The sequence below is a fragment of the Pantherophis guttatus genome, chromosome 2 (genome assembly GCF_059756535.1).
Source record: "Pantherophis guttatus breed Tessera chromosome 2, ASM5975653v1, whole genome shotgun sequence".
Lineage (NCBI taxonomy): Eukaryota > Metazoa > Chordata > Lepidosauria > Squamata > Colubridae > Pantherophis > Pantherophis guttatus.
The window spans coordinates 247,413,387-247,430,118 of NC_142064.1; the positions used below are offsets into that span (position 1 = coordinate 247,413,387).

The 16,732-nt window shown below is 36.3% G+C and overlaps 1 protein-coding gene across 3 annotated transcripts in view; it reads left to right on the top strand.

The window, feature by feature from the left end:
- Positions 1-16,732, top strand: part of CFAP20DC (CFAP20 domain containing) — a 156,700-nt gene that overhangs the window by 21,491 nt on the left and 118,477 nt on the right. For all 3 annotated transcript variants that reach the window (XM_034408787.3, XM_087887997.1, XM_034408789.2), the window contains exon 5: positions 3,590-3,662. In XM_034408787.3, coding sequence (XP_034264678.1) covers positions 3,590-3,662 — 73 coding nt within the window. The remainder of the gene's footprint in view (positions 1-3,589; positions 3,663-16,732) is intronic.

Consider the following 16,732-nt stretch of genomic DNA (forward strand, 5'->3'; position numbering starts at 1 on the left):
CTGCTTCCTATATTGATTTTAAACCTCTCACTGTGTCAAAAGGTATTGACTAAAATTCACCTTTTGAGTTATATGACGAACCTTTCCATAATGTCTACCAAAATTTGCATATATTTTCAAAATGAATCACAGCATTCCTGCAAGGTGTGCAGTATATTCTAGCCCTTGACAAAAAAAATCTTCAATGTAATTTGGAACTGCAGTGTCTTTAAAAAAAAACTTCAAAAGAATTATATATTGTTAGGGCTTCCTCCCCACACAGTGTAACAAGAAATATTTCTTGAGTGTACAATTTCTTTGAGAAATCCACTATCCTACTTGCAGCCAAATGCAAATAAAGCTTCTGTTTCCAGCATTTCCCATTCTGGGATAAATTCCCTTGAATTACAAGTGGAAAATAAGGCCTTGAAGTGTATATACTCATAGGTACTGCTTCACTAATTCGCCATTAGAATCCAAACAAGCTTCTGATACTCTGTAAGTGCTGGCCACTTACTTAAAACTCAAATAAGTCCTGGAGCAAAGAAATACTTATTACCGGGTTGTACAAAAACAAGTATAAGAAAGGTTGGAGAGCAAGCAAAAGTGGTAGAAGGAAATAAAAAAGCTACTCCACACTCATTGTGTCAAGTTTTTGTTAAAGGCACAATACAGCATACTTACAAAAAAAAACCAACCCCCAAAAAAACCTCTTTGGGCATTTGCAGAAAAAGGGCTGCCCTGGGAGACTTTTGCTTCCTTGCAAGATTGGTTTCATAAGGGGCATGACCGGTCACAAAACATTTGTTTGCTATTAGGGCTTTAGTTCCTAATTAGGACTTTAGCTCCCAGGCTTCTTCCTAACAATTTATTTTTGTCTGTCTTGGCTAGTTGGGTGCTTTTCTCAACAAAACATTGAGCTGCATTCCCAGTCAAACAGTAAATTCCTTGCTTTAGAAGAAAAGTGGGCCATTTTAAAAGAGGATAGTTTAGACATGCACATGATCTGCGTTTAAGAATGAAATATCCCTTCCTGTACAGATGATCCTTACTTAACAACCATAATTGGGACTGGGATCTCAGTTGTTGAGCAAAGCGGTCATTAAGCAAGATGCCCATGTGCTTCATTCAACAACTCCAATCCCAGCACTCTCAGTAGCACACTCACATTTGCGAACTGGTAGGGAAAGTAAGTGAATACCATCTCTGAGCCAAGTTTAAACCTTTCAATTTGTCTGGATGTTTTAATGGCATCCTACTTTCAAAGTATTGTATGACTTACGTTTTTCAATTAACATTACAGTTTGCTATTAAGACAAAAAAATAAAACAATGCATCTGTAATGAGAAATGAAGATTTAAATTATTGACGCATTTGGGACAACATGCTTAACTTTAATTTGAGAATTCTTATTTACCTAAGGCTTTATTGTGATGTTTATGTTTGAAGCAATTTAAATTTGAATTATCATTTTTTCTTGATTGAAATGGAGATTACAATCTGCCTCTTCCTGTTTTGTAAATTTATTTCCATTTTTATTCTGCATGTTTAAAATCAAGACGTTAGAAGAACATTTGCAGGTTTAAAAATTGTATAAGGAGTAAAAACAGGTGAAATTGAAATTTCGTAATATTTATATGAGCCTTGTCACTCTATTCATTGTTCTTCAAATATGATTTGTGATGTAGATTAAAGAGTTTACAACATTTTTACAGCAACACAGGGAATAAAGGAAAGTTTTCTAAAATGTGATAAACCATGTCCACCTAGCTCAGGATTGATTTACTGACAGGGATTCCCCAGAGTTCCCTTCCTGTATCTGGAGATACAAGAAATTAAACCTGGGATGTTCTGGAATCTGCATGTAAAATTTTTAGTAATTCCAGCAGCAATGCCTCCTTTCTGCTTGAACTATGTCTTAAAATTGCTTATAGGTGCTATAAGTTAAGTGCTATAAGAAAAAAACAACAACTCCAGGCTATAATTCCACCATATATCCAATATAGGTAGTCCTCGATTTACAACAGTTCATTTAGTGTCCATTCAAAGAACAACGGAACTGGGAAAAAAATTACTATCATTTTTCATACTTACAACCATTACAATATTTCCATAGTCATGTGATCAAAATTTAGAATCATATTTATGACGGTTGCAGTGTCCTAAAGTCACGTGATTTCCCTTTTGCGACCTTCTGACAAGCAAAGTCAATAGGGAAGCCAGATTCACTTAACAACCGTGTTAGTAACTTAACAACTGTAGTGAGTCACTTAACGACTGTGGCAAGAAAAGTCGTAAAATGGAGCAAAACTCACTCAACAGATGTCTCACTTAGCAACCAAAATGTTGGGCTCAATTGTGGTCATAAGTCAAGGACTATGACCACAAGACAAGACAAGAGGACAAGAGCCTTGATAGTACAGTGGTTTAATGCACCCTGTTATTAACACAGCTGCCTGCAATTTCTGCTGGTTCGAATCTCTCCAAGGCTCAAGGTTGACTCAGCCTTCCATCCTTTCTAAGGTAGGTGAAATGAGGACCCAGTTTGTGGGGGCAATAAGCTGACTTTGTATAAAATATACAAAAGAATGAAGGCTATTGCTTAACGCATTGTAAGCCGCCCTGAGTCTCCGGAGAAGGGCGGCATATAAATCAAATTTAAAAAAAAAAGGACTACCTGTACAGTTGTTAAACCTGGTGATTAGAGCATATTTTTTTCATTGCTGTTTTCGTACTAAATATTGTTAATTCAAACTGAATAAGTTGAGATTCTATGCTATAGTTCCCCAATTCCTGTGATTCGCAAAATTCAGTTATTTTTCAAAAGAATATAGCAAGGGCCCAGTACAATCAGTTTAAGGTCCAACATACAGCTTAGAGTGGTAAGTCTTGGGAGACTTATCAGCCTATTGACTAACCAAAGCAGGCAGGCAGGCAGACAGGTAAGTATCTAGAGCGTCAGTTCCATTAAGGTTCACAATGAGATGGTCTTAGAAAATTAAGAGGATTTTCTTTCAGAATTGGCAGCTTCTATTTAGATTTCATACGAGTGTTAAAGCAGCTTCAAGGGCAATACATTCAGATTTTGTTCAGGCTTTATTCCTGAAAGCCATTTTCGCTTGTGAGTGGGTTTTGATTTTACAAGAATCTTTGCTGTTAAATTTCCAATTTAAATTACCCATTTCATTTCAAACATTCAGATTAAATTAAACCCTTACTTGTCCACAGTTTTTCTAAACTTGATTCTGCTGGGGTATTAACTGCTTTAAGTGGTTCAACTGAAGTTTATGTTGGTCATCTGTAGGTTCAATTATTTTGCGTTTTTGCAAGAATTTGTGTCACAATGTTAAGACATTAATTAATTTTGTGTCCATGTAGAATATATTTTGAATATGCACTTTGTCAACACAGTGGAAAACTAAATAAAATAATTAGATTCCATGTTTTGTTCTAGTTCTACTCGGAGCACAATTTGTTTTTAAGAACATATTTCAAAAATAATTAAATTCTATTTTTTTTTTATTTTCATAGTAGGTACATTTTGAGAAATATGAAAGTAATACATGAATATTCATGTTATTCTTAATTTATTTCTTTTGTTTTGCTGTAGTTGGACTGATCCAGCAATTTTTGGTACTTCAAATGTACATACCACTGGGACAAGATTTCTCAGCCGAGTTACTGTAAGATAATATTGAACTTTATTATCATGTTTGATGCGCTGTAGATACTAAGCAAATAAGTTAATACTGGCTGCTGTTGATTAAATGTAACAGCTTTTAGGTTAATGACATAATCAAACTGATATAGAATAATTCATCTTATTTGGTTGCTGTTAGATGATTTTAAGCATTTTAAATCTTTTAGAAGATTTAAGCATATTTGTCATACTGAAAATACTGTATATTAATAAATTTATTATTATAAATAGTAATCAGGTAACTAGTTCCTGATTTTAGGAACAGACCTTAAATAATTACTTTTGACATTTTAAAAGAGTGAGATAAATTTATTCTTCTTCAGCCTTGATTTATTTATTCATTTGTTTTGGTTTGAAAATGCCTGGAAAATGCAGTGCCAACACAATAGCAATAGCACTTAGTCTTATATACCGCTTCATAGTGCTTTATAGCCTTCTCTAAGTGGCTTACAGAGTCAACATATTGCCCCCAACAATCTGGGTGCTCATTTTACTGACCTTGGAAGGATGGAATGCTGAGTCAACCTTAAGCCAGTGAGGATCAAACTCCTGGCAGTCGGCAGAATTAGCTTTGCAATACTGCATTCTAACCACTACGCCGCCATGGTAGTCCTTGACTTACAACCATTCATTTAGTGACTGTTAGGGATTAGGGTAGCACTGAAAAAAGTGACATGAACATTTTTCACATTTGCAACCATTGCAGCATCCCTATGGTCACATGATCAAAATTTAGACATTTGGAAACTGGTTCATATTTATGACGGTTACAGTGTCCCAGGACTGTGTGATCACGGGGGGCCGTGTGGGGGCATCTGCCTTTTGGAATGAACTGCCCCCGGACATACGCAAGATCTCTGACCTCCGAGTTTTCCGCTGTGCTCTTAAGACCCTGCTCTTCCGACAGTCAGGGCTAGCTTCATAATTGAGTTTTAAATTTGGAATTCTTAAATCTTTGGTTTTTTTAGCTAATTGGCCTTGAATGTAATACTTTTAATAATTTTTAATTTTTAATTGTGATATTTATATTGTGTTTGTACTGGCTGTACACCGCCCTGAGTCCTTCGGGAGAGGGGCGGTATAGAAATAAAATTATCCTATCCTATCCTATCCTATCCTATCCTATCCTATCCTATCCTATCACCTTTTGCGACCTTCTGATAAGCAAAGTCAATAGGGAAGACAGATTCACCTAAAAATCATGTTCCTAAGTTGACAACTAGAGTGGTTCACTTAACAACTGTGGGAAGAAAGGTCATAAAACGGGAAAAGGCTCACTTAACAACTGTCTTGGCAACAAAAATTTTGGGCTCAATTGTCATAAATTGAGGACCTGTAGATTATTTATGTCATCCCCACTAGGTAGACCGGACCAGAAAATGAACTCCACAGATGATTAAACGTATTTTTATTGCGATTGGCTATCATAACAGAATTTTGCAAGTTTGGTCGTGCTATTCCTCCTCCTCCTCCTCCTTCTCCTCTTCCTCCTCCTCATAGTTAAGGAAATGGAGGGCTTAAAATGCTTCAGCCCTATCTATCTAGCTGTCTGTCTGTCTGTCTGTCTGTCTGTCTGTCTGTCTGTCTATCTTTTATCTATCTATTTTAAAGACCACCCATCTTATCTTAAGGTAACTTATGGACCTGTTCCTCTACAATTTGGTTGGTGAAAGACACAAGTAAAATCATGTTTCACTGTTATGATTTTTTTTATTGCTCATATAAACCTTGTTTTTAGATTATGAGTTTGACGTTTTATTCATTTTATTAGCCTTGAGCTTTTTCGAAGGAAGGCAGTGAGATGCATTTTAAATAAATATTTTCAACTGCTTCTATAGAAACTCAGAGACTCTACAGTAACGTTTAATGGGTTATATTTCTCCCTCTTTTTTCTTCCCTTATGTCTGCTTAGAATACTGAACATAAAACATAAAAATAACCACATATTTCTGCCACCAAGTAAACAGATACTGAAAGGATTTTGTAATACTGAAATAAAGGAGTTGTAAAGTGTTGTTATAAAAGAAAAAGTCTAATCCATTATTGATAAAATGTTAAAGATTGCATTTGGGCGCTTTTAATCTTGGGCACCTACACTCAAGTGTTTTGTGTCCTTAAATCTCATTTATTTCTATATAGCATAGACTTACCTTGTCTCAGCATATCATTGCTATAGAGGAAATAACTGGAAAGTATTCACACGTTGTCCCTAGCATTTGTCCTGCTTGGTTGGAGAGTCCTGTACTTTGTCCCGTACTTGCTGCAATTCACACAGAAATGTGATGCCTGCATGAAGCAATGAAGAGTTTTGTTTCTCAGCAAGCTTGTCATAGAGCCTCATCATTGGAAGCTTTCAAGAAGAGACTGGACTGCCATCTGTCAGAAATAGTGTAGGGTCTCTTGCTTGGGCCAGGGGGTTGGACTAGATGGTCTACAAGGTACTATTTACAATTCTGTTATTCTGTTCTGTTTTGTTCTGAGCCTGATGAGGAATAGAACTGAGAAAAGAGTGGTTGGCCAAGGTATCCAGCTGTTTTCCTTGCCTAAAGGAGGATTAGAACCTAAGGCCACCTTGCTCGGATCCAGCACCTTAACTATTACCCCACACCATCATTAAAATAGTTTAATTATTTAAATTGGCACAGTGGTTAGAGTGCAGTATTGCAGGCTACTTCTGCTGATCACCGGCTGACTGCAATTTGGCAGTTCACATCTCACCAGGCTCAAGGTTGACTCAGCCTTCCATCCTTCCCAGGTGGGTAAAATGAGGACCCAGATTGTTGGGGGCAATTATGCTGACTCTGTAAACCGTTTAGAAAGGGCTGTGAAGCACTGTGAAGCACCATATAAGTCCAAGTGCTATTGCTAATTCTCCATTGTAAAAAGAGAATGTAAATTCAGTTGTGAGCTTGACTTCATGAACATCTCCAAGGACTTCCGTCTACTACAAGTTACTTTTTTTTCTATTTTCTGGTTGAAGTGCACCAGAAGTCCCACTAGTTTCATGTTCCAAGGCTTATATATTAGAAACTCTGAACAAGCAGTCCTCAATTTAAAGCCACAATGGAGACTAGAATTTCTGTTGTTAAGCAAGGTGGTTGTTAAATGAATCAGACCCAATATTATGACCTTCTTTGCAACGGTTGTTCAGTGAATCACTGCAGTTGTTAAGTGAATCCTGTGGTCATTAACAGATTCTGACTTCCCCCATTGACTTGTCAGAATCTCCCTAAGAAGGTTGCAAATGACAATCCCAGGAGCCTGGAACTCTGCGACCATTGTACATACATGTCGGTTGCACGCAAAGTTTGATCACGTGACAGTGGGGATACTGCAGTGGTCGTAAATGTGTGAAAACTGGACATAAGTCACTTTTTTCAATGCCGTCATAACTTTGAAAGGTCATTAAACGAATGGTTGTTAGCCAAAGACTACCTGTGTTTGCAAACTAAATCACTTCAAAAAGACATTTGAATATTCTCGCTGAAGGTTTCTGTAGTGTGTCATAAAATGCAATGTTTGTAAATCACTAATTTATATATTGGATCATGTGGAATGGAACATACTATATCGTGGTGCAGTGGTTAAAATGCAGTATTGCAAGCTAACTCTGCTGACTACCAGCAGTTCAATCCTGACTCAAGGTTGACTCAGCCTTCCATCCTTCCGAGGTCGGTAAAATGAGGACCCAGATTGTTGGGGGCAATATGCTGACTCTGTAAACCATCCAGAGAGTGCTGTACAACACTGTGAAGCGGTATATAAGTCTATGTGTTATTGCTATATGGTTTTTTTATTAATTAGATTGTTATCCTGCCTTTATTATTTTATAAGTAACTCAAGGCAATGCTCACAGCTAGTACTCCTTCCTCCTTCTCTTTTCTTCATAATAACAACCCTGTAAGAGCCCTGTAAGGGCTGAGAGAGAATGTCTGGCCCAAGTCTTTTTATAAAGTGTTCTTTGTTTTTAAAATACATTTTTAACTCTATGATGTAGACTTTCTTACTGCAGAAAACTCTGAACTCTTCCAACTTTGCACTCTATTTCATTCAAATCTGCCTTGCATTGGGCCTATACATTTTTTAAGAGCCAAAGTGACTTTATTATCTGAGGATTGACTCCTGAAGGTTCCTAGCTAGCCCTTTGCTTATTGAACTTTGAATCAGATGTTTATCTCATCTATCGGTATTGGTAATGATGCCCTAAAAGCATTATAGACATTTTTATAAAGTTCTGCATTGATTTCTTAGTGAACTACTTGGCTAAAAGGTATGTTATTGTATCTGAAGAATTTTATAGTGTTCCTCTAAATAAATACCATAAGCATTCCCTAAATCCTCAACCTTTAGGAATCATTAAAGCACTTCATATTCTATAAAAATCAATTATCTCCATGTCAGTTACACAGAAACATGATACATTAGAAAATAATGCATTAAACCCTATTTGCAGAAGTAGGTATCTTAATATTAAGTTACAATTCTAATAGCAGAAAATAGTATTTAACATTAATTTCCCCACGCACATAGAATTCAAGAGATTTCTGCACCATTGTACAAGAGTTTATATAATTTCTTTTATAGGAATTAATAGTATTATAATTGTAAATCCTGTACAGACAGATTGACATTTGTGATTTTTTTTCTCTTCATGTGTCATTTACATTGTAATGAAGTGACAGATGACAGCTGTGATTATGTTTTTTAGAATTTTTGATGAAGCCTATAATAATAATAATACCTTAGTGATTAGCCATAAGAAGCTATTCAAATATAAAATACAAATGAACAATAAGAAAGACAGAGATTGACACTCGATCAGCAATCAAGAAGTAAACAATACCCCATCAAAGAACTAGCAACGCAAACATACAAGCTAATGGTAAAACAATAGCCTAATCAAGGAATCACCACGACCACTCCCACCAACATTGACAGGGCAAGCCACTAGCACAGTGATGGCTAACCTTTCTGTTGTTGCATGCCGAAAGCATGCATCCGCACTCATAATGCAATGCATGCATGACCTCCATGCTACCCCGCCCCTACACATGCGCATGTGAACCCCGTGTGACCTCCGCCCCATGCATGCGCGTGTGACCCCCGTGTGACCCTGTGTACACATGCATGACCCCTGCGCATGCACATGCAACCCCCCCAGCCCCCCAGACGTGTATGTGTCTCACGCATGCACCCTGCCCCCCCCACACACATGCGTGGCAGAGAAAATCAGCTGGGAGGCGCGTGCGCGGTGCAGCTGAGCTGGGGTGACTGCTCACGTGCCCACAGAGAGGGCTCTGCGTGCCACCTATGGCACGCGTGCCATAGGTTCGCCATCACGGCACTAGCATATAAAAATAAAACCCCACCCCTTGTAGCACTGATGATGTTATCTAATTTGATAATGAAGTGTCTGCAAGAAAACAACTAATCTCAGAGAGCACCAAAGACTCCTCATTGCAGTCCTAAACTACAAATATTATCTTTTATTGATACAATATATATTATGTATAACAAAATATATTTTGTAATATTTTTCTATCACCCTACAATTTAGCCCAATCAGATCCACATATTCAGTTCTCATTTATATGTTCTGTTTAGATGAAAGGCTGCGCTATATGTAATATTTGGTTTCTGAACACACATAAAATGTGATGTTTTAAAGTATGAATCCCAATAGCCATTTCTCTGATGTGTGACCCAAGATATCAATCTCCCTTTCTTATACAGTTGGCATTCAAATAATATATAAGCTATGTCCACAGTCTCTGAATCTCCACAAATATATAAACGTTTCAGATTCCATTGTGTCCTGCTGCTCAAATCTAGCTTGACTAATACCCCACAAGATGGTTGATTTCTGTATTTATTTCTGTATTTATTTATAAATAAATAAATTTCTGTATTTATATATTATAATCCATTTTAGTGGGACAGCCTTATTGAAGGTAGCTATATTTCTGTGAGTTTGTGCCTTCAGACTTGCAAGATTCTATTAATCTAGCCTTACAATTAGGTGGAATTAGTTCATCTAGTCGCCTTTCCTGCCTGGTTATCATGGGCTGACATCTTTCATCCATAGCATAAAAGAATATTAGCAATCAGCAAAAAAAAGTAAGGCCAGTATAATACGATAAATAAAAAAAAATATAAAGATGGAGAATTGGAGAATTCCTAAAACATAAAATGAAGAAAGAGGTAAAATGAAGCAAGAAGCCTCAAAAGCCTAACCTAATAACATTGATTTTAGGTAACACCTGGGGGGGAGGGGGGGAGCTTTTTCATGGGAAGAATTCAGATGTGCAAATTTTACCCCTTTAATCTGAATGGTATAATCCAGGAGCGGTGTCATCATTTCAATGTGTGTCTCTGTATTTAAGAAGAGAGAGCCACAATTTTCCTTAATACTTATTAATTTGTTAGATTTATATTCTGCTTTTTCAATCCCACACTCTAGATCGCCTATTTACCCAACAACAGCCCCCTTGTAGGGTGGATAAATCCTGAGAGAGTGTGACTGGCCCACAATCACCCAGAGTTTTTCCATGGTTTAGGGTGGACTAGCACTTCCTCATGCACCTTAATTCCTATATCATGCTGACCCTCTTCAACTGCTTAGACATATTACATATTAATTATTCTTTAATATGCATTTGTACAGCTGCTGACTGTTTTGGAAAGTAATTGAACACATTAAGTTGCTCAGCTTAAGTTGAGGTTACATATAGTTTCTTTCTGGGATATAAATCTGCTGAAGAGGACAGTATTTGGCAGTACTGATGAAATTAATTTCTCTATCTTAGCTAGTACCTTCATTGTGATAAATACAGTTTTGTATATGAGTTGTGTAACTAGCCGAGGTGGTGCAGTGGTTAGAGTGCAGTACTACAACTACTTCAGTTGACTGCTAGTTCAGCAGATCAGTGGATCAAATCTCACCGGCTCAAGGTTGACTCAGCCTTCCATCCTTCCGAGGTGGGTAAAATGAGGATCCAGATTGTTGGGGGAAATATGCTATTGAGTATACTGTTTTTGGTGTAAGCCGCCCAGAGTCCTCGGAGAGTGGGCAGCATAGAAATATGACTAATAAATAAATAAATAAATAAATAAAATAAACTACACTGATGTGTGTGTTCCACCTCCCTCCTTTCATTTGATAAAACTATAAAAATCTTCCAGGCTTGTGCTGTACACTTTGCTTTATTATTATGCAAATGCTTTTATATAGCATTTGTTCTTTTTTAACATTTCTTTTCAAATAAACATATATTATTATTATTATTTTGCATTCTGTTCTGTGGCAGATTTTGATCAACCAACAAGAAAATCTGCAAAAGCATTCATAATTCTCATAAGTCTGAGCTTAAGATATTTTACCATCATTAATGCCATCATAAATAAAGAATGCAGGTCTTGGTTAAATGAGATAATGTATTTATTTGTTATGATAGCAGTTACTGCAGAAACAGAAAGGCAGAGCTTGCTTAGTTGCTAGAGTTTGGGAATAATAACAAAACCATGATATATTATGCATGTACAGAGTTTGCTTTCCTCAAGGCCTGCTATAGTGCCTCATCATGGCAGTGTTCCTAGAAGGGTTTCTTAATTACTAACACACTCCTGAAAACATCAAAATGACACCTGTATACATGGAGATCACCAGATAGAGTACACCGAAATCAGGTCGATTATATTATTGACACAAGGAGGTGGAAGAACTCTAATATAACAGTGACAATGTGGCCAGGGCTGACTACGGAACAGATCACAAACTGTTCATATTCATGTTCCAAGTTAAGATAAGGTGAAAGAAGAAAGACAACCAGTCTGTAGAATATGAACTTGAGTACCTTTGGAATTATTTTGAAATCTTCACCTCATTGATAGGGGACCAGAAGTACGGTACTGTGGGATGAACTTAAAGAAGTTGTTAAGGATGGATGTGAAAAGACACTGCCAAAGATCAAGAAACAGAGGTAAAGGCAAACGTGTCAGAAGAGTGAAAATCACCAAAAAGAGACGAGAAGCCAAAGAGAAGAAAGACAAAGATCTCACATAGCAACTTAACAAAGGATTTCTGAAAGTTTTTAGAAGAGACAGTAAGCATATTACAGCAACATTTGTAAAGACATTGAAGATTTTTTCAGCAGGTATGAAAAAAACCAAGGAGAGTCTTCTAAAAAGTCTCTGAATTCAGAAAGAAGTTTCTAACCTCGACTTGGTATGCTAAAGGACACCAGAGAACAGATAATAACTGCTTCAAAGAAGATCAAAATAACATTGAAGTACTACACTGAAATCTGTACAACGGAGATATCAGCATCCAAGATACCTTAAAAGGCTTTCCCTGCTTAGAAGATGCTAGAAAATTCTAGTAATGAAAAATGAGGCTAAGATTAAATATAAAGCCCAAACTAATGACAACAGGTACTGCAACCAGCCTTCAGGCACTTCTGGCAGAAAAGATGAAGCTCAAATTATCATATTTTGGACATAACATGGACAAACTTATCTCTCTGCTCAAATCTAATCCTGAGGTAGATGGAAGGAAACGAACAGGACAAATGTCCTAGAGAAAATCTATCTGTGGGTTGCTAAGAGTAATCACACAGGGGTTTGAGTTGTAGCATATAGCTCTCCACAGTTACATAAATGAGTTTTATTTTAGTCATTTCATTCAATCATTGTCTGTATGATCTATTATCTAGCTGAACACATGCACATGCACCAAATATAAGTGTATACACAAATATAAATGTATATGCACCAGATAAACATCAGTAAAAAATAACATGTCAACTAACTTCAGATTTTCAGAATAAATGTTGTTAACCTTTTAAAAACTACAGAACAGATATATTATTGGAAAAATATTTTGGTAAAAGAAACACTAACAACAAATATTGCCATGAATATTGTTAACCTTTTAAAACTGTACAATAAACATTGCTTTAGAAACATTTTGATAAAAGATACACCAGCAGCAGATATTCCTATGAATTATCTCAGTTACAGGATGTGTAATGAAATTGAAACTAAATTCCATGAAAGGATAAGTTTAAAGATGATGATCTAACATCATTTCATCTGGCAATGTAGAAAGAATAGATATTATGCAGAGATTTTTAATGAGAATCAGATGTTGCCAGAAAAAATTACTGTCCCATAAAAGGAACTGTTCTTTATTTCTATGATGTCCAAATGTATGGAAAAGGCTTTAATGAAAGACTTGAACATCTTTGAAAATGTAGGTAAACACTGCCTACCAAGTCATTATCTACAGACATACAGTAGTGATATGCTGTAAAACTTTAAAAGGCCAGAGAGACACATTTAATTTTATGTAAGTTGTTTGTATTTTTAACAAGACCTGTCATAGATACTTGATAACTTTAATAAGCATTTTCCATGAGCTTACCAGAACAGACTTATTAAATTAATTAGTCTTGATCTTTTCCTGGATTTCTTCTTAGGACTTAGTGTTGCATTTGCCACTTGGGACAAGTTACATATTTTAATTAAAAAATAAGTATTTCCACATTTTATTTTTTAAGAACTCTTGGATTGATACTACTTTTATATGGTATTTCTCAATATTAGTTTGAGTCCAGATGGGCAATTGTTTTATCCATGAAGGAAGCATACATAAGACTTAGAAACTATGCATACAAAAATATATTCTAGTCCTCTTAATTATCCCACTACACACAAACATCCGTATCAATTCCCTCCCAGTAATCTAGAGATTTCTTCTTTTCTTCTTTTCTCTTATAGTCTATACTCGCTATTCTTTTCCTGCCAATTTGGCTTGAGTACTTCTGTTCTTTGCAGACCACAAATGTCCGCCAATATGAAATAATCTTCAAAGGTCCTCTTGTGTGTCCCAATAGCTTCTATAATCTTTTTGGTTAGAGTTGAGGGCTTTGGAGTTACTACACCAACTCCTCTTCTTTAATTGCAACTCAAGACCTTGTGTAACTAGGTCTGCCAGAATAGTTTAAATTGTAAGAGTGTTTATATTTAATAATAATAAAATCGTTTCAGTAGCTGGCATTTCACCTTCAGATGAATTTCAAAGTGATAATCCTTCCTTCAATATTTCTTGGGTCCCAATAGTTGAAAGAAAACCTAATTTACATGTCGGTCCATCTGTGTTTTAATTAATATGTTTTGCTGAAACATTTTCCCATATACATCTCACAAACTTCACAAATATTAAGGTGTTTCCTTAAAAAAATATTTCCAGACATTTTAACTTGAGTAGTGTCATAAGTGGCCAAATGTCTTCAACTGTTGCCTCCTATTATTATTACTGTTTTATTAAATGTTTGCCGTATGTATATTGCCATCTAAGACAGTGTGCTTCATATTCCTCCTACTTGGTAAGATACAGACAACAATATGTTGGCTTGTAGGGCATTCTCAGGTTTAGAGATCCTGGCTTGCATAGAATAACCTGAGCATAACATTGGGTTTTGGTTGTGCTTGTGAGGTAAATGGCATGAACATGGAAAAAGAGAACAAAATGTGGAAGAAATCACTGTTAAAATGTAACAATTCAGAGAAAGTACAATCATATATTATTAAATTTTTATTGAATGCCATAAGAAATGGAAATATTTGTGAAGAAATAAGGTTTGAAAGCTACTTTAAACAGTGTGAAAAGATTTATGAAGTATGAAAAAAGATGTCTGTTAGAAAGTTGAAGTGAAAAAGAAATGTGTGATAGAATGTCATCCAGATTCCCAGGAGGAAGGGAATACATTCCAGAGGAGCAAGAGACATTTCATTTCAGATAGGTCCTGTGAGTGAAAAAAAGGTTGAAGATGGGGCCTCCTTAATAGTTCCCAGCATATATGTTTTATGCAGTTGATAGCATGCTTTAGTTTGGCAAGATTCTGTCTATAGGTGAGGAATAGTAAAGAAACCTGCTCGGAAGAATCACAACATGTCTTTCTTGGTTTTTCTGGAGCCTGACAGAATGAGAAAAAAGAGAATGCTGCAAAAATATGAGAGTGGCAGAAAGTTATTTGTATAGTGTGTATCAAAAAAAAAAAGTCAAAAGAACAGTTGTTGGGAATCAGTCAGAATCATTCAGATTCAGAAGCTGAAGAGCTTAGCTAAGAGCCAACCTGCCTCAGTGGAAAAGGTATTTGGAGACACAGATGATTCAGCTGATCCAGAACCCAAGTTTGACATAGTATTAAGCCTAGCAATATGTTGTACATTATAAAAGAAAGAGCAAAGAAAATCCAACCATCCACTTAAAAAAAAATAGAAACATGTCTTATCAAATTAGTCAAGCAGGTAGACAGGTCTATTAAAAAAATGACTTGCTGGCTTTTTGTAGCAAATAATATTCTGTCACCTGCCGATGTCTATATGCTGTGATGGATAATCTAGATTACTTGGCTAATTTTAGTTTCAAACTAATTATCTTTGGATCCTCCCTGAATTTCTGCCCTGGTTTTTTTGAATTTTTGGAAAAGCAAGCTTCTATGTCTCCATTTTCTATATATAAAGATTTAAGTCTACAGTATGCTTTCTGTTACTTAAGTTAAAAAATTTATGGCTGCAATAAATACCTTGAATTTGTAGCAGAAACTAGCTGTGTTAATGTAATTGGGAAAACAGAATAATAAGACTTAGGTAAGAGTAAAAGAAGCAAGGAGAATACGAAAGAGGTGAATGAAGATGGATTGAATACAAAAATAGGTGACCAGTATATGACCATGATTTGGTCATATGTATTAATGAAGGATAGCATTGTAAACTAATATATGAAGAAAGAGTAAATATTTTGAGAGAAAGGGACAGAAAGGAAAAAAACTTGGATGTTCATAGGATGTTTAAAAAAAGAATTAGGTAATACATTTAAAAGCAAAGATTGTCATTGAATTAAGATATTTATAAGGTGAAAACAAATACTTCACATCATGAAGAAGTATAGGGAGTATACATTTATTATCAGTCTGTTTTCTATTTTTCTTACATCATTAGAAATGTTGAAAATATATGTAGCTCTGGTGGTAGATGCTGGTGGTGGTTTGTTCTCCAAGCTTCTTATTTAGTTTCTGAATGTTTTTGAATGTTTTCTTATATCCATTGTGTCTGCTCATGCACGTACACACACACAAACACAGGGTGTAAGGAGTCTTTATTAAGGCTTCCGAGCCTGAATTGGTACTCTCCAGCAATTTCCTGTGCCGGCACCAGCTCAGCCCCAATGAGTTCCCACAGGCTACTCAAATGAAGCCAACCCTAATACTCAAGGCGAAGGCAAGTCCAGTCCACTAGGCAAAAGGAAGTTCCCAAGGCAAAGGCAAGTTCCAAGACAAAGACAAATCCACAGGCAAAGGGAAGGCAAGGCAAAGGAAACAGCTGAAGAGGCAAAATCCGAAGTTCAAGGCAAGAACACACAGCAAGGAACCAAACACGTTGTTCCCAACATCATCTCCATCTATTTGCTGTACTAAATAGCCAGCTTCTAGTGCAGCCCATCAAGAGGGACAAAGCTGCCTCCTTACGAGTATAATCTGGCTGACCTTTGCTGCTCCTGCCTTTTCTCTGCCCTACATGTTCTTGAATTAGGTGCAGAAGGAAGTTCCTCTTCCTCATAGCTGACCGTCTGCAGCTGTTTTCTTTCCCCACCTGAAGCCTCAGCTGTCCTGCTGCAGCTGTGCTTCAGCCAAATCCCTCTGGCTGCTTGGAGCCATTGTCCAACTCCCCTCCAGATATGCCAGGAACTGGTTCATTCTCCTCTGAGCATCCGGGGAAGTCATTACAATATCATGTCTTTAATTTTGGGGGCTTGTTACTTCTTTTCTGCATATTACATAATGTTTCTTTCCATGTTAATATGTTGAATGTGTGTTTTTTATTTATATTTATTCGTTGTCTTGAAAACTTTCATGAAAATTCGTTTCATGAAAACCACTATTACGAATTTTACTTACTTGCAAGATTGATATGGTTGTCTGTCTCATAGATGGCTCATAATAATCCATAAAACTTAGTTTTCTGTAACTACTGGTTACATATCTATCATCT